The following is a 27,626-nucleotide window of genomic DNA, read 5'->3' as shown; positions in this document are numbered from 1 at the left end:
GATATCCGTTAAAAAAAAAAAAAATGTTATTGTTGTATGGGCTCATTCCGAAGGGTGTGTCCACTATGCAACCACGAAAGATAGGTTTCTAATCTACTTGTTCTCCGGCCTAGAAAAAACCGACTTCATACGGATGTCATCCATATGGGGTCCGTTTATTTTTGTGGATCCATGGACTAGGTCTATGCTCCGCAAGTGAGAAAAAAAATAGTGCACAATAGTGACCATCTGGGTGTGATAAGACCTATAGGAATCATTAAATCCGCCAAAACAATGGATAGCATACAGACCTCAATAAGCCCCAAAAAAACCCTGGAAACTGCAAAACAGAAGCGAGAATGCAGATGGGAACTGGTCCTAAAATCCAGAGGAAAAATCTATTTAAGGCACCACCACCAGTCAGGGGTGGCGCTGTTCAAGATTAAATCGGCAATGTTTCACTACAACTGTCCTAATATGCCATTGTTGGTATTTTATGGGTTTTTAATACCTTCTTTTTTTTTTTTCTTTTTTTACGTTGCTTCTTGTAGTAATGGATTCCCTCAGCATGGCCGTGGTGAAGAGGGCCACCGAGCTGGAGCAGATGGGAGAGGTGCTCATCATCGGGGAGCAGCTAAGGTGAGAAATTCATGAAATTCTTACATATACACAGGATAGGGGATAACAAGCTGCTTGGGGAGCCCCCCCACCGATCACAGGAACGGGACCCCCTGCAATCCTGATCACTAATGGGTGGAGCAGCAGGTCGAGCGTGCCTACTGCCCCGCCATCACTCCATAGGTAAAATGGCTTTAGGGCTCACATGCCACACATAAAAAAGACAGAAATGAGGAAATTAGAGTAAACTTAGTTTTATTTATGCAAATTAGGTTTGGATCCTACCGGTGCACCCACTTTCTGTTCTTTAGTTGCGCACCAATGGCCCTTTACCCAGAAGTAGTCACGGCCACACCCCCAGCGCACTGAGAAGCTCATTTGCATACACTTTTGGGTGAAATTTGCTGGGAAATGGTAAAGCGATGTCTGTAAAGCTTATACCGGGCCCTACACAATGCTGCTGGGGGGGGTGTGGGATGTGGTGGACCCACTTTACATAGGTGTCTAGATACAAGCACTGCAACATTGAAGCACCATATGGCGGTACACAAGGTTTTGCTATTATAGAGACTCCATGCACAGTGCAAGGTTCCTGCAGAACATTGCACCCCCTACTTTAAAGGTACAGGGGTAGGTAGCCTACTCTCAGTCTTAAAGGGGATGTATGTGACATAATATGGAGCAGCCCTGTTTATGAAGGCAGCAGAGCTGTAATCCCCATGAGAATGGCTTTTTGGCTTTCCGGTGGGTAAAGAATGTGAGGGCAGAAGTAACCATGAGAACGTGTGGTTTTAGGCATCTGACCTTTGTGCTCGGAGAGGGGTTTAGCAACCAGGAAGCTGTTCAGGCGGAGGGCGAGATTAGTCCCCCAGCCCTCTAATAACCCAGAATAGAGTGTCAGCTCCGCGACTCAGTAGATTTTACTGGGCTGGACTTCATCTCTTCCCCTTCTATGTCTTGGGGGCTTATTCACATAGCAGTAGATGGATGTGGTCCAAAAAAGTAATTAAAAAAAAAAATCTTTATTTATAGTCCTTTTTATAAAGGAAACTGTCAGCAGGTGTGACCATGTAGACTGCAGGCCAGTGTTCAGTATTGACCCTGGAGATCAGTGTAATCAAACCTTTGTGTTTGTTATTAGTAGCAGCAGGACTGTGAAATATGGGTCTATATTAGACCCACTCTCTCCCCCCACCGATCACCAAGATAGATCCTATCCACAGGATTGAGGCTAACTTGTTGTGACTGGACAACCCCTTTAAGTTCCCCCTTTGTCCTGATCCCCAGAGGTCCCAAGAAATCTAATGTATTTAAAGGGGTTTTTCCACCAAGCAAGTATAGGGCCTAACTTGCTGATCAGTGGGGGTCTCGGTCATGACAAGAACAAGTGGTCCCATGGGGTCCCAGGTACCTCCGTAGGACCCCTCGTCCCATATCCATGGAGGATCACATTATATTGTGTTCCCTATAAACTGATCCGCACGTGGATGACATTTTTGGCGTCCCTATTTTTCGGGTTATCACAGACTTCTATGGAAAAGCCTGGAGGAGTGGGAGCTGCTCTGATATTTTCTCGGACGCTTTGCTGTCTTATCATGGAGGGTTCCCCTAACAGTACCTACCCGCAGTCATCAGATCATGTCTTTCCTATATACCACGTGGGCTTCAGATCTCATTCAGTCTTTTTTTTTTTCAGGTTGAGAATCAATGAGTCATTTATTGCATAGCAACTGCAGGCAACGCGCCGCTGCAGAAGGTCGCGGCTCCCATTCACAAAATACCGAGCAGACGTCTCATTCTGATCCTTCCTCTCTATATGGAGTATCATTACCTCTGATTACATTATAAAGGGATTCTCCCAGCAATACTGACAGTGTAGTCTACAGCCAGTATTGGGTATTGTCCCTGGAGAGATGTGTAATCAGACCTTTTTGTGTGTTGTTAGTAGCAGCAGGACTGTGAAATATGGATTCCTATTCCACGATGGTAGCATCCTCACACTGCTGTGCTGTTAGCTCTCTGCATTCCTCTTCTCCTGTAGCAGGCTTCTAGATGAACACTACTGGGGTCGTGCAATGAAAGAGCTCAACACAGAGAGGTAAGTGCGAGGTGCTACACTCCTGGAGGGGCACATGAACGGCTCGGCCCATAAAAGACTGATCACATGGTAGCTGCATTTCGCAGATTGGACACCGTTTTGCGGACAGGAGTCCAAGCATCATAGTTATACGTGGTGCAAGGAGTCCCTGCTTCCCTCCATACTGAATATATGATTATAGTTTGCAGGGAAGCCGGGAGTCCATGCATCATATATAACTATAAGTATTTGGTCTGTGAAATGCGGCTACCAAGTGGTCCTAGATTCACAAACTAAGCACATTTGTATTACATAACCCTATTATGTGATTAGTCAGCTCCTCAGTCCTGGAATTTAAATCCATATTCCACAGTCCTGCTGCTACTAACAACATACACTACAGGTACAATACTTAATACTTCCATATATAACAATCCTACTGATACTAACGACACAAACAAAGGTATGATTACACAGCTCACTAGGGACAATACCTAATACTGGCTGCAGAGAGCACAGAGAACAGCAAGGTGAGGACATATCCCCAGTGCACATGGAGAAGCTACAATCCTGGATTATATCTCGAGGGCCCAGGATATATACTGTATACATGGTGGCTATATATATATATATATATATATATATATATATATAATTAGTATTGTGAGTTGAGAAACTACCGCCACCATTCATTCTGTCCCTACTGCCGAATATCCCACCCTCTTAGTGGTGCCCCATCGCTGGCGAGCAGGAAAGTGGCTAATTGCTTCCTGTTTCCTCTCCATTTTAACGCTCTCCACTAAGATACATGACTATGTGTAGGAGCCTTAACCCCTCGAGGGGCACATGTATTTATGCCCCTATAGGATTTGTATGATTGATCACCTATATGACGGGTGATTGGTGGGGTCCTGCACTGGGCACCCCAATGCCCCATTGGAAAATGCTGCCAATTAGTCCTGAGAGGGGTGAATTTACCATTTTTGGAAGGGGACCACAAGCACAATTGAGTTTTGGGGTCCCTCTAATGCTAAACTCTGCAATGTACTGTGGTGCCACATTGCCTGGCATCGTCAGAAACTAGAGGATAGATGCGTCGGGCAGTGTCATGTTACATCAAGAGGTGCACAGGGCGGATGTAGGGCTCATCCTGCTCCTTCCTAGTTCCCCAAATTTGCATTTACCGCTTTGTGGTGCCACCTGGTCTTTGGGTGTCCACGCAGTTGAGTGGGACGTGTTATGGGGAAATCAAAGATGGCAGCCCTTCAGCTCATTGGCTTGGTTTTTGTACCTGGTTCTGCAGTTTCTTCTATCCAGAAGAACGGAAATGCTGTGCGATTAACCACACACCTAGAACTATAACCCCATCTACTCTTCCGAAATACACTTGCAAAATCAGTTTCCCCTATTCTTTTTGTGTTCTCAATAAGGCTACGGGACTTAGCTGCTGCAGAACCTCTTCCCCAGGTTTTCTACAGTTATACCAGGACACCCCCTCTTCTCTAATATCTATAGCTTAAGGAGAGAAATCTGCTCTATACATGTCCCCTTCCTCCTGGAGATGTGTTCCAGACCATTTTTGGTAGTTAATAGAACGATGCCCCCCCCCCCCCCTCCCGCACATATATACCCTCCGTCCTACAGTACCTTGTATGTATGTGAGTTGTCAGGAGGAATAACTGTGCACTTGGCTATAGAAAGGGCCATGGGAACCCTAATTTTTGGGAACTGACCTCAAAGAATCTCGCCTAATGTAGTAATGTGCCATCACTTTATGTACATGAGGATTTGTCCTTGTATAAATAAGTAATAACAGTGCCCATGCAGAACGCTGGCGCTATAACGTGTTTCAGTGCCAATGTGGGTCTGTGGCGCTATACTGGTGCCCATGCCGGTCTGTGGCGCTACACTGGTGCCTATGCCAGTCTTTGGCACTGTGCTGGTGCCAGTGGGGGTCTGTGGCACTGTGCTGGTGCCAGTGGGGGTCTGTGGCGCTGTGCTGGTGCCAGTGGGGGTCTGTGGCGCTGTGCTGCTGCCGGTGGGGGTCTGTGGCGCTGTGCTGGTGCCAGTGGGGGTCTGTGGCGCTGTGCTGGCGCTGTACTGGTGCCTATGCCAGTTATTGGCGCTGTGCTGGTGCCAGTGTGGGTCTGTGGCGCTGTGCTGGTGCCAGTGTGGGTCTGTGGCGCTGTGCTGGTGCCAGTGTGGGTCTGTGGCGCTGTGCTGGTGCCAGTGTGGGTCTGTGGCGCTATACTGGTGCCTATGCCAGTCTTTGGCACTGTGCTGGTGCCAGTGGGGGTCTGTGGCGCTGTGCTGGTGCCAGTGGGGGTCTGTGGCGCTGTGCTGGTGCCAGTGGGGGTCTGTGGCGCTGTACTGGGGCCTATGCCAGTTATTGGCGCTGTGCTGGTGCCAGTGTGGGTCTGTGGCGCTGTACTGGTGCCTATGCCAGTTATTGGCGCTGTGCTGGTGCCAGTGTGGGTCTGTGGCGCTGTGCTGGTGCCAGTGTGGGTCTGTGGCGCTGTGCTGGTGCCAGTGTGGGTCTGTGGCGCTGTGCTGGTGCCAGTGTGGGTCTGTGGTGCTATACTGGTGCCTATGCCAGTCTTTGGCACTGTGCTGGTGCCAGTGGGGGTCTTTGGCGCTGTGCTGGTGCCAGTGGGGGTCTGTGGCGCTGTGCTGGTGCCAGTGGGGGTCTGTGGCGCTGTGCTGGTGCCAGTGGGGGTCTGTGGCGCTGTGCTGGTGCCAGTGGGGGTCTGTGGCGCTGTGCTGGTGCCAGTGGGGGTCTGTGGCGCTGTGCTGGTGCCAGTGGGGGTCTGTGGCGCTGTGCTGGTGCCAGTGGGGGTCTGTGGCGCTGTGCTGGTGCCAGTGGGGGTCTGTGGCGCTGTGCTGGTGCCAGTGGGGGTCTGTGGCGCTGTGCTGGTGCCTATGCCAGTTATTGGCGCTGTGCTGGTGCCAGTGTGGGTCTGTGGCGCTGTGCTGGTGCCAGTGTGGGTCTGTGGCGCTGTGCTGGTGCCAGTGTGGGTCTGTGGCGCTGTGCTGGTGCCAGTGTGGGTCTGTGGCGCTGTGCTGGTGCCAGTGTGGTTCTGTGGCGCTGTGCTGGTGCCAGTGTGGTTCTGTGGCGCTGTGCTGGTGCCAGTGTGGTTCTGTGGCGCTGTGCTGGTGCCAGTGTGGTTCTGTGGCGCTGTGCTGGTGCCAGTGTGGGTCTGTGGCGCTGTGCTGGTGCCAGTGCGGGTCTGTGGCGCTGTGCTGGTGCCAGTGCGGGTCTGTGGCGCTGTGCTGGTGCCCGTGCGGGTCTGTGGCGCTGTGCTGGTGCCCGTGCGGGTCTGTGGCGCTGTGCTGGTGCCCGTGCGGGTCTGTGGCGCTGTGCTGGTGCCCGTGCGGGTCTGTGGCGCTGTGCTGGTGCCCGTGCGGGTCTGTGGCGCTGTGCTGGTGCCCGTGCGGGTCTGTGGCGCTGTGCTGGTGCCCGTGCGGGTCTGTGGCGCTGTGCTGGTGCCCGTGCGGGTCTGTGGCGCTGTGCTGGTGCCCGTGCGGGTCTGTGGCGCTGTGCTGGTGCCCGTGCGGGTCTGTGGCGCTGTGCTGGTGCCCGTGCGGGTCTGTGGCGCTGTGCTGGTGCCCGTGCGGGTCTGTGGCGCTGTGCTGGTGCCCGTGGGGGTCTGTGGCGCTGTGCTGGTGCCAGTGTGGGTCTGTGGCGCTGTGCTGGTGCCAGTGCGGGTCTGTGTGGCTGTACAGAACTTTGCTATTACTGTACTACCTCTGTAAAACGGAAACAACTCTGTAATTTTGTAGAACAATGTGTCCTTTCCCCAGTAAAGATATGGACTGATGGTAGGGAGTGATACAGCGGGTGGAGGAATGGACATCTCTGCACATGGTTATCTCCAGCATATAGTCATGTAGCCTCCAGATAACGTGGTGGTTGTCATAGTCTGTATTGTTACAAGAGATTTGTGACTACATGTGCACACTACAGGTCTGGCATCAACATAGTGAAATCATTCTTATTGATGACTAATATTATTGCTGACCAACCCTAAGATCTAGACGCGACCGTTCCCCCCTGCACCCCATAGCCTGGGGTCTCTCCCCTGCACTCCTTAGCCTGGGGTCTCCCCCCTGCACCCCGCAGCCTGGCGTCTCCCCCCTGCACCCCATAGCCTTGGGTCTCCCCCCTGCACCCCGCAGTCTGGGTATATGCAGTGTCCTACATATATATTTCAAGGCGACTGAGAAGGGGCTATCACCATTAGCTGGCACCATCATGTGGTAACTAGGATAACCAGTCTCTATTAATAGGCCAGACGGTTGGTTCTGGATGATTGATGAGGACTCTCGTAAGGGGAACTAGTCACTGGGTGTCTTCTGTTGTGTTCCAGGTAATTGCCTCTACTCTGTATTTGTACAAGTCCATTATTTACCTAATTGGGATCCTCCCCCCTCCACCATGCTCTTGCTCTCATAGGGGTCATTTGGAACGTGTTGTCTATCCTGTAGAAACAACATGATGACACCCCTATGGAGTCGTGGGGTTGTGCCATTATCTATAGGTTACGGGATAACAATCTGATCCGTTAGGGTCCGACTGACGATCACAAGAGCGGGTCCCATTTATACTAACAAGTCGAGGACCAGGTTGAGCATACCTACTGCCACTCCTACTGCGTGTTGGAAAGTGCTGAGCACAGTTCCCAGGTCATTCACTGTCAACAAGAATGCTAAGTAACTCAGCAATGTCTGCCGCTCCCATAGACAGGGAATGAGAACAGGACCCCCATTCTTGTTATTTATTGGATCCCCACCGATCAGATTCTTATCACCTATTCTTTGGATGGGAGAGAACATTGAACTTTCCAGAAGGAAAACCCACAATCCTCGCCTTGAAATCCAGAGTCCTAGATAGTGCTGAAGTCCAAATCCATCGGACAGAAACAGGAGACAAGTAGAAGACTCGGCACACAATCAATTTCCTTTATTCTGATATACAACATAGACAGCAACACGAGATACAGAGAGATCAACGCTTTTTGACGGCTTGTGTCTTAATCGTGATTCTTTAAACTTGGGTACAACTCATTTAAGAATCGATCACAGTCCATTTTTTCCTTCTTTCCACTGACAAGTGCCCTTGGGGTTCTTTCACTCTCACCATGCCCTTAGGGGTAATTGGGTCACATGGTCTATCCTATAGAAACAAAATGGTGACAGTCCTATGGAGTCTGGGGTTTGTCAAATTACCCACAGGATAGGGGGTAACAGCCTAAATGGGGGTGTTTCAAATGCTGGTCACAAGTACTCGGCATTCTTATTATTATTATTCTTACTAATAAGTTGAGCAGCAGGTTGAGCATACCTACTACCACTGTCTTCAAAGCTCAACTTCCAACTCTCACCTACAATGGAGCAGATTTTGCTCCTTCCTGCATTAGTGAGAACAGGACCCCCTTGCTTGTTTTCAGTTGGGTGCCAATGATACTCTGGATGGGGGATAACAACAAAAGTTCATACAACCCCTTTAAGAATCTATCTCCGTCCATTGTTTTTTCTTTTCCCATAACATATGAGATGGTTGCTTGTCCCATGAGTATTTGAGCTCGGCCAACCACCCTAGACAGGATAGATGATGGATATCGGTTTGGCACGTGTCCGACAACCAGTACCCCCACTAAAAAGCTGTTTGAGCATATAGTATTTAGAGAATATTAAGCATTGTATTGTATAGTGGCAGTTATTGGCATTGCAGCTCAGCCCCTATGATAGCCCACCAGATTTCAGAGCATCTGTGCATTTTGATAACCTATTGGTGAGAGATCAATGGACACAATTTGATGTATTTGTGTTTTTGCACAGCGCTGCTCGGATTTGTTGCTGCTTCCCTCGCACGGCCAGGTGCTGCTCCGCTGTTATCTGCCTGTCAGCAAATTACTGCCATGAACAAACACAGCACCAGAGATGATGAGGGAGATAATGTTCTCTCAATTAATGAAACCTGGCACCGAGCTTTACATAGAAGTGGCATTACACTTTAGACCCTGTTCACCTTGCATGTGCTAGGAAAGATTTAAGCATGTCCAAGCCCCTAAGTTTTATATTTTTTAGATTCTTATATTTAACTCCAATTAGGTGTCTCAGGATCAGTACAGGATAAGTAATGTCATGTAAGTACACAGTGACTGCACCAGCAGCAGAATAGTGAGTGCAGCTCTGGAGTATAATACAGGATGTAACTCAGGATCAGTACAGGATAAGTAATGTCATGTATGTACACAGTGACTGCACCAGCAGCAGAATAGTGAGTGCAGCTCTGGAGTATAATACAGGATGTAACTCAGGATCAGTACAGGATAAGTAATGTCATGTATGTACACAGTGACTGCACCAGCAGCAGAATAGTGAGTGCAGCTCTGGAGTATAATACAGGATGTAACTCAGGATCAGTGCAGGATAAGTAATGTCATGTATGTACACAGTGACTGCACCAGCAGCAGATAGTGAGTGCAGCTCTGGGGTATAATACAGGATGTAACTCAGGATCAGTACAGGATAAGTAATGTCATGTATGTACACAGTGACTGCACCAGCAGCAGATAGTGAGTGCAGCTCTGGAGTATAATACAGGATGTAACTCAGGATCAGTACAGGATAAGTAATGTCATGTATGTACACAGTGACTGCACCAGCAGCAGAATAGCGAGTGCAGCTCTGGAGTATAATACTGGATGTAACTCAGGAACAGTACAGGGTAAGTAATGTCATGTATGTACACAGTGACTGCACCAGCAGCAGAATAGTGAGTGCAGCTCTGGGGTATAATACAGGATGTAACTCAGGATCAGTACAGGATAAGTAATGTCATGTATGTACAGTGACTGCACCAGCAGCAGAATAGTGAGTGCAGCTCTGGAGTATAATACAGGATGTAACTCAGGATCAGTACAGGATAAGTAATGTCATGTATGTACAGTGACTGCACCAGCAGCAGAATAGTGAGTGCAGCTCTGGAGTATAATACAGGATGTAACTCAGGATCAGTACAGGATAAGTAATGTCATGTATGTACACAGTGACTGCACCAACAGCAGAATAGTGACTGCAGCTCTGGAGTATAATACAGGATGTAACTCAGGATCAGTACAGGATAAGTAATGTCATGTATGTACACAGATGTAAGTCGGAATGTGAATGTTTTGCAGAAATTTAGTAAGATGTGGTCTGCCCTGTGCAGTAACAGTTACCCACCACTTGTGGCGCTATTTTCCTGTGGATTTGAAGTCCATGTGCAGTCATCTGTACAGACTGTGGGATGTATTATTTATGATGTTTTGCTGCCCTAGATTCTTCCTCTTCATCTGGTCTCCTGGGATCGACATCATTTCTGTCACATGAATGGGAAAAAGCCTAGAAATGGTGCGAGATAATAAGCGTGTGCAGCTCCCGTCCTCCTCCCCGGGGGTATAATCTCACCACATTGGGGTCTGTATGTTATATAGGGGGTCATTTCATGATAATAAATAACAGGTCTGGTTTCTGGTGGTGCTGGGCTTTCATCTTATCATACGTTTTATGCAGTGATGGTGACGCAGGTCGCTTGATGTCATAATGACATTTTTGCAGGGTTGTAGCTACAAGGGACCATTGTCTGTGACGGATTAATATCTAACGTATTTGAGGACATTAACTAATGCATTAGAACATTCATGTCAGCATCCCTGGTGGGCTAGAGCAGCGTGAGGTTTATTTCACCATTTCTTTTGGTTGGTCTACAGCATTAAAGAGTATAAATAACAGCATCCTGGGCACACCGGGCGATCCCTGGTGCTCAAGGGAATAATGGATTAGTATCGGTGTCCCTGGTGGTATAGGGTAGAAGTGAATTAATGACAGCATCCCTAGGGCCGTATGGATTATTATTAGCATCTCTGGTGGATTAGGTGAATAATGGATTAATATTAGTATCCTTAGTGGTCTAGAGTAATAATGTATAATATCTGCATCCCTGGTGGTCTGTAGTAGTAATGGATAATATCTGCATCCCTGCTGGTCTATAGTAGTAATGCATAATATCGGCATCCCTGGTGGTCTAGAGCAATATTGTATAATATCTGCATCCCTGGTGGTCTAGAGCAATATTGTATAATATCTGCATCCCTGGTGGTCTATAGTAGTAGTGGATAATTTCTGCATCCCTGGTGGTCTAAAGGAGTAATGGATTAATAACAATATCCTAGAAGTTCAGAGTAATAATGGATTGTTTTTTTGGCATCTCTGATATTTTGCAGTAACGTATTAAATATAACATTTCTGGTTAAAAGCAATAATGGATTAAGGCCAGCATCCCTAGTGGTCTAGAATAGTAATTGATTAATGTCGTTATCCCTGGTGGCCTAGAGCAGCAAGGGATTAATATTGGCACCATAGTGTTTAGATAAAGGAATTATTATTAGAAAAATAATTATCATATCCCTGGTGTTCTAGAGCTGTAATGGATTAATGTTTCGAGTTCTTGTGATCTAAAGCATTAATGTATTAATATCTGCTTTCCTGGAAGCTTAGAGTACCAGCGAATTAAAAATTGGCATCCCTGGTGGTCCGGAGTACTTATTGATTCATATCTGCATGCCTTGTGGTCTAGAGTAGTAATGGATTAATATAGTCAATTCTGATGGATCTAGAAGTAAGTGATGAATAGTATCAATGCCCCTGGTGGTCTAGAGCAGTAATGGATTCATATCCGTATTCCTGATGATCTATAAGTAAGGAATTATATTAGTAACCCTGGTGGTCTAGGGTCACAACAGTTTGATCATAAGTTTTTATCTATTTTTTTGCATTTCTTACTACATTTTTTTGCCATGAACCTGGATGTAATGGATTTCTAGGACTACAGGTTCTAATTATCGGACACTATGTGGATTGTGAACTCAATGAATCTCGGTTATTCGGAGAAGAAGCCATCTCCTGTTATTAGATTTTCCTGGAATAGCGACGTGTCCTGTGTGACTCATGTATAATGATGGGTCGGGGTATTAAGGTGCCGCTTCTCCTATAATATAATAGTATGTATTAGGACGCTGCCTGTATAGCGCTCCCTTAACTCCTTAGGACCTGTTCAGACAGCAGAGATTGCCGTATTTGTGTATATAAGAGATGGTCTCTTAGAGCAGGCCTGTTCTAGTTGCCCATGGCAACCAATCAGAGCTCAGCTTTCATTTCCCCACAGCTGTTTATAAAATTAAAGCTGCGCTCTGATTGGTTTCCATGGTCAACTACAACAGTTTTACCTCAGTAACTTGATGATATATTTCCCCCATTGTATTGAATGGACGTATTCACATAACATCGCAGCATGTTCTACCCTTTCATGTCACATAAAAGCTGCGATCCTGGTGACACGTGTCATTGATAGCGACCCATCTAGGTGGAAACAATGTAAATTGGAGGTGATGGTCTGCTCTTATAACACACACATGGGACAACTCGAGATGGATCCAATTAAAATTGCATCAATGTCTGTGTCGTGTTCATTGTTGGAGATGCTTGGGTGACCCTGTTACTATGCTACAAAGTGCTGGCAGTCTGAATACACCATATCAGTATTGACCTACCTAAAGTTATCTTATAGAGGGGTTGGTTTCCCCCTTAGAGGACAGCAGAATTACTCAAGCCCCTGAGCTTTTCCATCCTTGCCTAAAGGAAATTGTAATAATGGTTCTAGGAAGGGGCCTTTAAGAGGAGCAAAAAGAGACCTTTCATGAAGCAATGCTGAGAGATTCCTTTTTTTTTACCAATATGCAAATCAGCCGGCAAGTGCACAGGGGGTGGGACCTAGTTAACCATTTTAGTCCAAAGACAGCTGCAAGTTCCCAGAATACAAAGTAAACATAAACAGTTTTTGGAAAGTTGACAATTTTTACTACATCAACCAATAAAGGATATAGAAGGCTGCAGAATTATAAGCGATATAAGCAGATCATTAGCGTCATGAAAAAAATAATCTAAAGAACTTTAAGAAAAATAGAATGTAAGATGACTGTAATAATCCGCTATATCATGAAATCTTGTGGCTTCCACACTAACCACCAACTCTCCCAATAAAGAGACACTTCCTGTTCTGTAGAGATCACATCTCCGCAGTCATATAATTATCTGCGTAGGCAAGATTACACTGACCTGTAACACCTCTAATAATGATGTCACAGTTTATCTCCTCCTCCCTGTACAATGATCTCTATATAGATAACACTGACCCATCATTACATCACTACTGACAATAGATGATGTCACAGCTTATCTCCTCCCCCTCCCTGTACAATGACCTCTATATAGATAACACTGACCCATCATTACATCACTACTGACAATAGATGATGTCGAAGCTTATCTCCTCCTCTCCCTGTACATTGACCTCTATATAGATAACACTGACTCATCATTACATCACTACTGACAATAGATGAGGTCACAGCTTATCTCCTACCCCTCCCTGTACAATGTCCTCTATATAGATAATACTGACCCATCATTACATCACTACTGACAATAGATGATGTCACAGCTTATCTCCTCCCCCTCCCTGTACAATGTCCTCTATATAGATAACACTGACCCATCATTACATCACTACTGACAATAGATGATGTCACAGCTTATCTCCTTCTCCCAGTACAATGACCCCTATATAGATAACACTGACCCATCATTACATCACTACTGATAATAGATGATGTCACAGCTTATCCCCTCCTTCTCCCTGTACAATGACCTCTATATAGATAACACTGACCCAGCATTACATCACTACTGACAATAGATGTCACCGCTTATCTCCTCCCCCTCCTGTACAATGACCTCTATATAGATAACACTGACCCATCGTTACATCACTACTGACAATAGATGTCACCGCTTATCTCCTCCCCCTCCCTGTACAATGACCTCTATATAGATAACACTGACCCATCATTACATCACTACTGACAATAGATGATGTCACCGCTTATCTCCTCCCCCTCCCTGTACAATGACCTCTATATAGATAACACTGACCCAACATTACATCACTACTGACAATAGATGATGTCACCGCTTATCTCCTCCCCCTCCCTGTACAATGACCTCTATATAGATAACACTGACCCATCATTACATCACTACTGACAATAGATGATGTCACCGCTTATCTCCTCCCCCTCCCTGTACAATGACCTCTATATAGATAACACTGACCCATCATTACATCACTACTGACAATAGATGATGTCACCGCTTATCTCCTCCCCCTCCCTGTACAATGACCTCTATATAGATAACACTGTTCTCCATGCACATTTTATCATTTTCCTCTCTACTTTTCAGGCTTCGGCTACATGAAGAGAAAATAATAAAGGACCGGAGACACCATCTCAGAACTTATCCAAATTGTTTTGTGGCCCGGGAAGTGATTGATTGGCTCATTGAACGCAAAGAAGCCTCGGACCGCACCATAGCCATAGAACTGATGCAGAAAATGATCGATACCAACATCATTCACCACGGTAAGAACTATCAGATTATCTTTTTATCGCTAAAAAGATACTTGCAGATCATCGGGACTGAGATCCACATATTTTAAGGGGGTTCTACTATCTTAGAGAGAAGTGTTCTGTATCTGCAACATAAAATTATCACGCTGCAGATATAGAAATCCCAAGGTCCTGAATCTTATCCATAGTAACTTTGTAGTCTCATCGAAAAGATACAAAGTTACCATAATCTGTTGCAAATCTGTTCCATTTGTAAGGAGCCCAATCTGAAGACCAAGCCCATTCTACAACGTCACTTTGCATGTGGATGTGTAGGATTCTGCTGCGGCCCCACGTGGCCACTTTACTGCTGCAGTCTCATGTACATTAACAACATCTTAAAAGAAATCTATCCTCATAATCCATCATGATAAACCAGGTACACTTACTCATTGATCCAGGCACCGTGATCTACTTAGATTTGTTTTCCATGGCCTCTTTCTTTTTAAAATCAACTTTTAAAATGATTCTACAGAGCCCCTCCATACTGCAGCTTCACAGGCTGTTACACTGTCTTCCCCTCCTCCCTGCTCCCTCAGAACTTCCCTCTGCCTGATGTAATCTCGCTGCAGCAGAGGAAGTTTCATCACAGGCTGTTACACTGTGCAGGGCCAATTACCCCCTCTTACCTTTCAGGTCCTTCTGGCTCATTAGCATAATTGTAAAAGTTGATTTTAGAAGGAAGGAAGCCATGGATATCAAATATAAGAAGGTAGGCCACAGTGCCTGGATCTATCGGTAAGTGTCCCTGGTTTATAATGGTGGATTTTGATTCACTTTGGGATGAGTAATGATAATATGAGGCCAGTGATGTCACATCTCATCATTTCCTCCTTTAATATTGCAGTCTGCGACGAATTCAAGGATTTCAAAGACGCCAAACTTTTCTACCGATTCCGAAAAGATGACGGAACGTTCCCCCTGGACCAAGAAGTGAAGGTGTTCATGCGGGGGCAGCGCCTGTATGAAAAGTAGGTATACACTGGGTGACGTCCCCTCGCACATAGGCTCCCATTGTATAAGGGTTCACCCGGTATTAATGTGAACAGGGCCTTAATCTGTTTGTGAACGTCATTGTGGCATAGGATGGTACACACCCCTCCGTATGGAGCTGCAGAACTATTACTGCTGCAATGACACTCATTACCATACATCCAATATATCCTGAAAACCAAACAGGTGCCCTAGTACCAGCTGCATTGCCCCCAGTGCCCTATTGCACCTATTGTAGACTGGGTGCACACATGCTGGATACTAAGTTTGCAACCCCAGTTCCTATTTTGATATGCCAGATTATAACACAGTTATTGGACTCTGCCCTATGGATCCATACAGCATGTCCTGTATAGGGATTTTGTAGGGATTTAAAGTCAATCTACCATCAGAATCCATTATGATAAACCAGGGGCACCTACTCATTGATCCAGGCACTGTGACTGTAGTATCTTTTTATATTTATTATCCACTGCCTCCTTCCTTCTAAAATCAACTTTTACATTATGTTAGTGAGTCAGGAGAGCTCCTGGGGGTGTTACCAGAGACCTTGCTTGCTGTAGCTTTATAGGCTGTTACACTGTGAAGTAGCACTTCCAACTCCTCCTGTGTGAGTTTACATTAGGCAGATGGAGGGGGAAGTGCAAAGGGAGCAGGGGGAGAAGGTGTAACAACCTGTTAAGCAACAGCATTAAGGGCTCCGGTAACGCCCCTCCAGAGCCCTTCTGGCTTATTGACATAATTTTACAAGTTGATTTTACAAGGAGGCCATGGATAATAAATATAAGAAGATACCACAGTCCCGGTGCCTGGATCTATGAGTAATGTCCCTGGTTTATCAGGATGGTAGATTTCCCTTAATTTGTTCAGAAGGAGACCTCATACCCTATTTCCTACTAGAGTGTATATAAATGTCTGCACTACTAATCTGGTGTAAGATGTGCAGAAGAAGGGATTCTTCCGCTTTCTTGCTACAGCTAATCTCTTCCAACTCCACATACACATGCACACTCGGCTCGACTGCAGCTCATCTCCTCCGAACATAGGAATCAGACAGTGTATTGTAGCCTGCCCTGTCCTTATAGCCCCGCCCCCAGTGCACCAAGAGCTCATTTGCATTCAGATAAAAATGTAATTTTCTCTAAAATGATGGATCACTAGCAAAGATATTTCTGGAAAGCATCTAAAGTCCCCCCAACACAATTCAGTTTTTACGTGTGGGATGTTTTAGGAACTTCCTTTAATTTATTTAATAGGAAGTGAAGACAGGTTGATAGATTCCTTATCACTTCTACGTCTGTAATCACACGATGCTATTAAAAGTACAGTATTTCTGTTTTCTCTCCTACTTTTGGACATGCATCAGGTTAATTTCCGGTGCTGTCAATATGCTCATGAACCAGGAGGCTCAGGATGAGCTGTCAACAGTTGATCAGGGCTTTGGTTTCAGAAGCTCTGTGTGTGTTAACTAGCAGCGCTGTTGCCACATTTTGGGAACCTGCCAAAGTCTATTTTCAGCTCTCCAAGGTATTTCACCATATTTACAACCTTGGATGAATATTGTAAGACGCTTCGTTCTGTTCTGCAGTTTCCTGGTGACATGAGCTCCGTTATTCACCCTTTCCTTCCCAGACTCTAATGCCCAGGGGTGAACCTAAACTCTCTGCTGCATGAGGCGAGCTATAGAATGGCGCCCACTCCACCCATCCCATAATAATGTACAGGCAGTCCCCGGGTTACATACAGGATAGATTCCGGAGGTTTGTTCTTAAGTTGAATTTGCCCGTATGTCGGAACTGTATATTTTATCACTGTAACCCCAGACAATTTTATTTTAGGTCTTTGTGACAATTGGATTTTCAAAATGTTGGGTTGTCATAAGAACCAGGATTAGCAATAAAGCTTCATTACAGATACATTTTATAAGCTGATCATTGTAGCCTGGGACTAAAGTAGAGTAAATTACCAACATACAGAGGTCCATTTGTAACTAGGGGCAGTCTGTAAGTCGGGTTTTCTTATGAGACCTTATTCTTCATTGGCAGATCCTCCTTTGTAGAGGATAACTGCCCCTCTGCGTCTCTTGCTGCAGTTGGTACTGCCTGAGGCAAATGACTCAACTCTCCTAAAAGCTGCCGCCCCCCCCCCCCTTCCCGGGCTGCCTCCTCATTTCTACCATGCAGTACCCATGGTCAGGTGTGGAGCTGTTTTTGGAAGAGAACGGCCATGTTTTTCAAATCTTGGACAACCCCTTTAAGTGTATAGGGTAAGATATTGTGCTTAGGAAACCGATGAAGGGGGTGCAGTGTTTGTGGGAACACCATGACCCCTTTACTGTGCTAATCCAAGGGGGTTGGATTTAGTCCCCGGACTACAATATTTTGATGTGATCTAGTTTTTACTTGGGCATTGTGCGTACTTGATCACCCAGGTTACTTAAAAGGACAACTACCACCAGGGCGAAAGACTGTATGCAAATGAGCCTGAGGGGCTCCAGGCTCGATTAACACCTATGGAGTCTGGTGCCCCTCAGGCTCATTTTCATACAGTCTTTCATCCTGGTGGTAGATTTCCTTTTTAAGGTCTCATGCAGGACTAAACAAACTTCCAGAAACATCCCACAATTATCCGTAGGTTGTGTGGCCGCAATGACATAACTCGACGGTCCTATTCCAGCTACCACACTCATACATTAGACATCCATAACACGGGAGATATCCCAGAGTGACTCTCCTTGGATCATGTGTAAATCCTCTTGGCTGTTTGGGTTGGCGGAGGGTTTCCAAAAGCGATGAGGTGGGGTCCTCCTAATTACAACTGTGGACAACCCAGGGTCTGGTGTGGAGCTTTTTTTGTGCAAAAGCAGCCATGTTTTTCAAACCCTCAAAGGGGGTTGTCCCATTTCAGCAAATTAATGTTCTTGGTTGTATTATTTGTCTATTGTATTAGTTATACAACTTTCCAATATACTTTCTGTATCAATCCTTCAGTTTTCTAGATCTCTGCTTGCTGTCATTCTAAAGCTCTATGGTCACACAGGCGCACGGCTTGTTATATCACACAGCTCTGATTACTCTCTGTGACATAATGAGCCGTGCACCTGTGTGACCATGGTCAGATTTCTATCCACTGGAAGTAGAGGCAGAAGCTTTCTATAGAATGACAGCAAGCAGAGATCTAGAAAACCGTGAGGAATTGATATAGAAAGTATATTGGAAAGTAGTATAACTTTTTATAATACAAACAATAACATTAATTTGCTGAAATGGGAATACCCCTTTAACGACCCCTTTAAATGTATAGGATGAGTGATGCTGTGTCTACGTAAACAACTAGAGGGGATTTTTAATCAGAACATTGGGACCCCAAACCTTTTGTTCTCTTTGACTTTTATATTGCATCAATGCCCGGGTACCCGACTCCCTTCTCATCTCAATAGTGACAACTGTACATCTGTCAGATTCCCTTCTACACTAAGTGGTGCTCAACCCTCGCACAGCTCCGCTCCGTGCAGACCGCGTCTCACCTCCGAAACATCTGACCGTCGAGCTGCGCCACATATTCCAACTACGGCACTCATACGTTTGGCATGATAACACTGAAGTGATCCCAGAGTGACTCTCCTTGGATCAGGTGTAAATCCTCCTGGCAGGCTGGGTTGGTGGTTGGTTTCCAAAAGCGATAGAAACTGGGGGAGAGGTCTTGCGGCCGTCACTGTTGTCTGGTGTGGAGAATAGTGGTCAAAGAGAAGCAAATGGAGCCGTGTTATCAGTTACGATTTATGCACATTTACTCATTATCCAACCCCCATGCTTTAAAGGGAACCTGTCATCAGAAATTGACCCAATTAAAGTCCCATCCAGGTCAACATCTGCAAAGAGTTTGTTTGTTCTCTCCGTGTTTGCGTGGGTTTCCTCCGGGTCCTCCGGTTTGCTCCCACACTCCAAAACATACTGGTAGGTTGATTAGATTGTGAGCCCCATTGGGGACAGGGACTGATCTGGCAAGAACTGTTCAGTGCTGCGAAATCTGTAGGCTGTATGTGTATGTGTATATATATGTGTGTGTATATATATGTGTGTGTATATATATATATATATATATATATATATATATATATATATTGTGGGGAATTGCTCTGGTAGTTGACTGGTAGCAGTGCAGGAAGCAGGGACACACGCCGGTTTAAAGTCAAACTTAAGTGTTTTATTCACACTTGCAAAACAGAACACAAATTCAGCCTTGGCTTAGGCACATGCAAAAACGTTACAAAAGTAACGGCTAAGCGCTGTCTAATACATTTGACGGACCCTAGCTATCCGGGTACCAGGCTGCCTGGCACACGCTCTTGGCCAGCAGCAAGACAGGAGGCCCTCAGTTACCTTTGCTGTCAGAATGCAATCTCGCTTTCAGCTCTCCAGGTAGTGCTTCTCCTACTGCTTCTGGCCTGCAGAATATACCAGGCCCTAACGAGGCCTGTGACCTGCACCTGTGGGCTATACAAAAGCCCAGGACCGAAGCCCGGGTGGAGTGGGAGTCCCACTACCAGCCTACCCCTACTCCATAATAAGCAGGCCCAGTACGGACATTACCAATGTGTCTGTGTTGGCTAGGCCAACACAGACCAAACAGACTATTCCTGCTTATCATGTCTGCATTAACCCTTGAGTTACTGCAGACAAATCCAAGACTTTTACCACCTGCATTTTATCTGCCTGTAAGAGAGATAGCGGTTTTCCCAAATGACACCTCTCACTTTCTCACAATATATATATAAAATATTATATGGAATTAATTACAGTGAAGGGGGCATTCTGTTAAATTCTCCGCCTCTGTGACTTTATACAACCAATTTACATCTCACTTGAAACTTGATTTTCTGGATGATGCCACCGCACTGGATCATGAAATAAACATGATCTGGAAGGTGTTCAACTACTTGACAACATACTGGTAGTGGTTTATTAGGTAAATTTCTGCTGACAGGTTCCCTTTGAACCCCTTTTTTTCCCAATTGGCTCCTCTGTAATAATCCCAGATCCCAGATTTGTGGGGACATCCATTATCAGAAGGATATGCTCTCCTACCCTGTGGATATTTTTACACTTGTGCCTCTTACTCTCCGAAATACAAAGAGGTCCTTGTGGCTTTAGTAAAAGTTGACCTCAATGTCTCCAGATATAAGACTTGGCGCTGTCTCACTTGCGGTATAAGATGCCGCTCCGGTACAAGGTGGCTCCACAGCCAAGTATACATAGCCCTAAAAGACTATATTTAACCCCGTCAGGACTGAAAAGTTTTATTTTTAATCCATGTGTCCGCTTTAAGATCTTTTGGGAAACATTGTAACATGACTTTGTACATTACCACTTCCCCTTTAAATGGATCAGCAATAGGAATCCCAAGTTTAATATCTAAGAGCTGATCTGGTTCTCCTAAGAAAAGTCATTTGTAGACCATGTCAATGTGAAAGGGAATCTGTCAGCAGTTTTGATGAGAAAAAGCTGCAGCCAGTGTAAGATATTGTCCCTGGAGAGATGTGTACTCCTAACTTTGTGTGTAATATGAGTAGCCGCAGGAGTGCGAAATATGGATTTATTTTTCGAGGTTGTATCTGGTGGGGGCTGCTCATGTGGAGGGTCTCGTACTTCTGGCGCTTAGAAAGTTATCTACGTCAGATGTTCATTTGTTTCCTCAGGTCATAAAGGCAAAAAAATGACTTCATAAGACAAACAGATTGAACCCATATGACAAGAAAGTGACAAAGAATACAGATATAGTAGTAGCAGAACTGTGGAAATGCATTTATATTCCAGGATTGCAGCTTGACAGGGAGCACTCTTAAATGAAGAGATCTCACACATTACACAAGTCAGCCCCTCACCCTGCTATGAGTCACAGCTGTAGCAACATATGTTTGAGTACTACAACTGTTCTCCAGGAGAGGGGCTGTACAGCAGTACGGTACACTAGAGTGCTCCAAGTCCAGCTACAATCCTGGAATATAAATGCATTTGCTAAATCTGTAATCTAACTTGTTTACATGGATTTTCTTCCGAGATTCTGTATATGTAATTGGACCCATACATGAAAGAATTGCTGTGCTGGCGTAGGGCAGGATCCTCCCTTCATCTTAATGATTTATTATTATTATAATTATAATTAATGCCTCATTTCACAATAGGATAATGAACTCTGACAACTCCCTGCTACAAGCCAGAGAAGAAGATGGAGTGAGTTACGAGCGCACCTTTGTCGCCTCTCAGATCATCGATTGGCTGATCCAAGAACAGGAAGCAAAAACCAGGAGCGAGGCGGAGCAGCTGTGCCGGCGCCTCCTGGAGCACGCCGTCATACAACACGGTAAGAGACGACCCAGATACGTATCCTCCGGCAACCATCGATTTCAGACAGAAGTATAGGATGTGTCTGCAAGATCAGACTACACTCGGGGTTTGTTTGTAGTCTGTAACCATGGAAACATACAGGTTTATACAGAAGCTGCATACACAAATCTATAGAATCTGTGTCCGTTGCGTTTGGATACATTGGAGGAATGTGACATTGTATTTTGGGTTCTTAGACTGTAGAGTTAGGAAACCACATTTCCTGTAAGTGGGGAAAGGAAACAAACTTTTTGTCTTTTTTTTGAGGAACGTCTTGCCCCAGATCATCCTGGGTGATCCTAGTTGAAAATGCAGTAAGATATTAATTGGATAAATTATTTGGACCTATAGAGGAACCCAGGGACACGTTAAAGGCAATTGCATATGTAAACTGCACTTAGGTGAATAAATCTTCCGGAATTTGCTTCTCTCATAGAAATCCGGATTGGATTAGACCTGAATTTTGGTATGAAAATAATTCCTGGGACAAAAGGAAAAAAAAATCACACTATGAGGCCTCGGGTGTGGAAGGTGTCCAGGTTTTCTTGCCAGAACTTTAGTCTTTTTCATGACAAAAACATATTGCGACACATTGGCAAATATTATATAATCTCTTGAAACCGGAGTCATTCCAGGATATTTGCTGCTCTCCCAGTGTTTGCTTTCCTGGTCAGTGAAAAAAATTTAAAAAGTCTGATTTTCTTCTACGATTTTACTGGTTTTAAACGGTGGACAGGATTTTTTGATGTTCTAACTGCAGGAAGTATGTTATAGAGCAGGAGGAGCTGAGCAGATTGTACATAGTGTCCTATCTGCAGACAGCATGTTATAGAGCAGGAGGAGCTGAGCAGATTGTACATAGTGTCCTATCTGCAGACAGCATGTTATAGAGCAGGAGGAGCTGAGCAGATTATACATAGTGTCCTATCTGCAGGCAGCATGTTATAGAGCAGGAGGAGCTGAGCAGATTGTACATAGTGTCCTATATAGAGGCAGCATGTTATAGAGCAGGAGGGGCTGAGCAGATTGTACATAGTGTCCTATCTGCAGACAGCATGTTATAGAGCAGGAGGAGCTGAGCAGATTATACATAGTGTCCTATCTGCAGGCAGCATGTTATAGAGCAGAAGGGGCTGAGCAGATTGTACATAGTGTCCTATCTGCAGGCAGCATGTTATAGAGCAGGAGGAGCTGAGCAGATTGTACATAGTGTCCTATCTGCAGGCAGCATGTTATAGAGCAGGAGGAGCTGAGCAGATTGTACATAGTGTCCTATATAGAGGCAGCATGTTATAGAGCAGGAGGAGCTGAGCAGATTGTACATAGTGTCCTATATAGAGGCAGCATGTTATAGAGCAGGAGGGGCTGAGCAGATTGTACATAGTGTCCTATCTGCAGACAGCATGTTATAGAGCAGGAGGAGCTGAGCAGATTATACATAGTGTCCTATCTGCAGGCAGCATGTTATAGAGCAGAAGGGGCTGAGCAGATTGTACATAGTGTCCTATCTGCAGGCAGCATGTTATAGAGCAGGAGGAGCTGAGCAGATTGTACATAGTGTCCTATCTGCAGGCAGCATGTTATAGAGCAGGAGGAGCTGAGCAGATTGTACATAGTGTCCTATATAGAGGCAGCATGTTATAGAGCAGGAGGAGCTGAGCAGATTGTACATAGTGTCCTATATAGAGGCAGCATGTTATAGAGCAGGAGGGGCTGAGCAGATTGTACATAGTGTCCTATCTGCAGGCAGCATGTTATAGAGCAGGAGGAGCTGAGCAGATTGTACATAGTGTCCTATATAGAGGCAGCATGTTATAGAGCAGGAGGAGCTGAGCAGATTGTATATAGTGTCCTATCTGCAGGCAGCATGTTATAGAGCAGGAGGAGCTGAGCAGATTGTACATAGTGTCCTATATAGAGGCAGCATGTTATAGAGCAGGAGGGGCTGAGCAGATTGTACATAGTGTCCTATCTGCAGACAGCATGTTATAGAGCAGGAGGAGCTGAGCAGATTATACATAGTGTCCTATCTGCAGGCAGCATGTTATAGAGCAGAAGGGGCTGAGCAGATTGTACATAGTGTCCTATCTGCAGGCAGCATGTTATAGAGCAGGAGGAGCTGAGCAGATTGTACATAGTGTCCTATCTGCAGGCAGCATGTTATAGAGCAGGAGGAGCTGAGCAGATTGTACATAGTGTCCTATATAGAGGCAGCATGTTATAGAGCAGGAGGAGCTGAGCAGATTGTACATAGTGTCCTATATAGAGGCAGCATGTTATAGAGCAGGAGGGGCTGAGCAGATTGTACATAGTGTCCTATCTGCAGGCAGCATGTTATAGAGCAGGAGGAGCTGAGCAGATTGTACATAGTGTCCTATATAGAGGCAGCATGTTATAGAGCAGGAGGAGCTGAGCAGATTGTACATAGTGTTCTATCTGCAGGCAGCATGTTATAGAGCAGGAGGAGCTGAGCAGATGGTAATTGAAGAACCAAATGCAATCCATTCATTCACAATCGGTAATACTATTTGGTATAGTATTTTACTTCTTACTCCTGCAGGAAATTACTAGGATGAGTGTGAGCTGCAGTTAATGTCACTGTAAATCCCTTTGATGTTACTCTTAGTCCGGGCTTTGCAGCAGAACCTGTCTGGTATCTTTCCCTCTCGCCAGTTTTTCTGGTCGGATCAGTCAATCATTTCACTAAGACACTGCCTCTTCTTCCATTCACTTTCTTATATTAGAGGGGCTGTACAATGTTGCATAATGTTGTATAATATCTTGTCTGGGTTATTTCTGTATCTCTATGCACAGAGTGGGGCACAACATGTGCAGCGCTTCCCCTCTGTCCCCAATGATGGATGTGCACTGGTTCTGGTCCAATAATTGAAGCACAGGTCTATTAATGAAAATCTCAATTGATCCTAATGATTGCTGAGCAGCTGTTTCATTATTGGATGTCATGTGCAGCACTGAGTACACCAGCTGTAAGATACTGGCAGCAATACTACAGTACAGAGAGAGAGGACAGCTGTCACATCTACACTGATCTATCACATCCGCCCCTACACCTGCTAATACTATAGTGAGCTGCTCTCACTATTCTGCTGCTGGTGCAGTCACTGTGTACATACATGACATTACTTATCCTGTACTGATCCTGAGTTACATCCTGTATGTACACAGTGACTGCACCAACAGCAGCAGAATAGTGAGTGCAGCTCTGGAGTATAATACAGGATGTAACTCAGGATCAGTACAGGATAAGTAATGTCATGTATGTACACAGTGACTGCACCAGCAGCAGAATAGTGAGTGCAGCTCTGGGGTATAATACAGGATGTAACTCAGGATCAGTACAGGATAAGTAATGTCATGTATGTACACAGTGACTGCACCAACAGCAGCAGAATAGTGAGTGCAGCTCTGGAGTATAATACAGGATGTAACTCAGGATCAGTACAGGATAAGTAATGTCATGTATGTACACAGTGACTGCACCAGCAGCAGAATAGTGAGTGCAGCTCTGGAGTATAATACAGGATGTAACTCCGGGTCAGTACAGGATAAGTAATGTCATGTATGTACACAGTGACTGCACCAGCAGCAGAATTGTGAGTGCAGCTCTGGAGTATAATACAGGATGTAACTCGGGGTCAGTACAGGATAAGTAATGTCATGTATGTACACAGTGACTGCACCAACAGCAGCAGAATAGTGAGTGCAGCGCTGTAGCATAATACAATATGAGCTTCAGGTTTTTCATGATATCATTTATTTCTGTATTTCCTTTCCAAATTCGCTCTTAGCAGATGGATAATTCAGTGATTTCATTGAAAAAAAAATTTGTTCTAAAACTGTTATCCTACCCAGACCAGTGATGTCACGTCTGTCAGTCGTGTGGCCTGTTTGCAGCTCAGTCCTGTTCAGGTAAATGGGCTTGAGCTGCAATGCTAAGTACAGCCACTATACAATGCACGGCGCTGTCCCAGGTCTCACCTTGACTCTGCCAATAACAGATCGATGGGGGTGTCCAAGAGTCGGACCTCCACAATCTACGATTGCTCATTTTTAGGGAATACTCCTTAAAGGGATGGTCCATTCTGATAATCAATCGGCTTAATTAGGATTGAGGGCCATTCCCTGCATGTTTATAGTGCACATAGTTGGGATGTTTGTCTTCATTCCCAGCTGTAACTCTATACATTTCCCTCTACTTATTTTTATCATCTTCCCGCAGCACAAATGTTATTTCATCTGATCCCCGGGGACATAACAGCTGTCCTTTACATCAGTCACCGGGATCTACTTAGAGGGACACTAGGGAAATAGTCATCTGCTGTGCAAATGCTGCTATTGTTCCCTGTTATCAGCTGTTCCCAAAAGGAAAAGATTCATCCTCTAACTAAAAAAAAATACAAAAGAAACTACAAAAAGTGGTGGCAGTCATGTAACCCAAGAACCATAATGTACATATAATGGACCCAAACATAAGGCTGAAGAACTGCACAAATCCTGGAATCTTAATACATCAATACAATGTATTCTCATCTGCTACATAGTAACAAGCCCTAAAGATTCCTGTGCGATGAATGTAACAGCAAGTCTTAAAGGGGTTGTCCACTTTCAGCAGGTATTGATATTGTGTAATGAAAAGTTCTACAATTTCCAATATACTTTTTGTATCAATTCCTCGTGGTTTTCCAGATCTCTGCTTGCTGTCATTTTATTGTTAACTTCCTGTGGATATAAATCTGTCTCTGGTCATGTGATATCACACAGGTGCACAGTTTATACCACAGAGAGTTCTCTAACCTGTGTGACATAACGAGCCGTGCACCTTTGTGACATCACAATTCCAGGGATATAACGAGCCTTGCACCTGTGTGACATCCCATGATCAGCGATATAACGAGCCGTGCACCTGTGTGACATCATATGACCAGGTATATAACGAGTAGTGCACCTGTATAACGTCACATGACCAGGCATATAACAAACCGTGCACTTGTGTAACATCACATGACCAGGGATGTGTAAGGAGTGGTGCACCTGTGTGACATCACATGACCAGGGACTATTTATCCGCAGGATTTAAACAATGAAGCTTCCTATAGATTGTCCGAAAGCAGAAATCCAGAAAGCCGTGAGGAATTGTTAGAGAAAGTTTATTGTAAAATTGTAAAACTTTTCCTTACACAAACCATATCCATTTGCTCGACAACCACCTATAAAAAGAACCTGGAAAATAATTAGCATATTCCTTACCCAGAATCCACAGCTTGCAGTATGCATGGCCTTCTGAAATAGTGGATTACAATTTCCTTAAAGGAAACCTGTCACCAGGAGACCCATTTTTAGCACTCCCCCAGTCCCCACAGAGCATAGTACATACACTGCAAAAGTGTTTTTGTATAAAAAATTGGTTTTACAGAAAAAAAGATATGTTATATTGTACCTTTCATTAGCATCTGCTGTGTGACTAGGGAGTTGCCAAATGGGAGGGGCTGGAAAGGAGCAGTTCTCCCCCCACCCTTGGAAAACATGTGACCTTTTCAAATATATGAATAACTCCCCTCACTCAGGATTGGCTGTAGAGGAGCAGGGGGCGTCGCTAAGCCCAGTGATGGGTGTTTTCATATATTTGAAAAGGTCACATGGAGGAGCTGTTTCCCAAGGGTGGGGGGGAACTGCTCCTTTCCAGCCCCTCCCAAAAGGCAACTGCCTAGTCACACAGCAGATGCTAATGAAAGGTACAATATAACATATCTTTTTTTCTGTAAAACCAATTTTTAATACAAAAACACTTTGGCAGTGTATGTACTATGCTCTGTGGGGACTGGGGGAGTGCTAAAAATGGGTCTCCTGGTGACAGGTTCCCTTTAAGTAGAAAGAATTCCGTACTGACCTTAAAAGACATCTACCACCAGGATGAAGGACTGTAAACCAAGCACACTGACATACTGGTGTGTGCTCCCTCTGGCAGGATCTGCTCTTCTTTTAGTTGCTTTTAAAGCCTTTTAA

At 45.1% G+C, this 27,626-nt stretch overlaps 1 protein-coding gene across 3 annotated transcripts in view; it reads left to right on the top strand.

Annotated features, from left to right (window-relative positions):
• DEPTOR (DEP domain containing MTOR interacting protein) overlaps window positions 1–27,626 on the top strand; it is a 67,472-nt gene that overhangs the window by 13,308 nt on the left and 26,538 nt on the right. For all 3 annotated transcript variants that reach the window (XM_072151260.1, XM_072151259.1, XM_072151261.1), the window contains 4 exons: window positions 531–618; window positions 14,018–14,196; window positions 15,071–15,194; window positions 21,401–21,579. In XM_072151260.1, coding sequence (XP_072007361.1) covers window positions 531–618; window positions 14,018–14,196; window positions 15,071–15,194; window positions 21,401–21,579 — 570 coding nt within the window. The remainder of the gene's footprint in view (window positions 1–530; window positions 619–14,017; window positions 14,197–15,070; window positions 15,195–21,400; window positions 21,580–27,626) is intronic.

This window comes from Engystomops pustulosus, chromosome 5, assembly GCF_040894005.1.
Source record: "Engystomops pustulosus chromosome 5, aEngPut4.maternal, whole genome shotgun sequence".
Lineage (NCBI taxonomy): Eukaryota > Metazoa > Chordata > Amphibia > Anura > Leptodactylidae > Engystomops > Engystomops pustulosus.
Note: the sequence above shows the minus strand (reverse complement) of the source record. Positions and strands in the feature narration are given on the sequence as shown.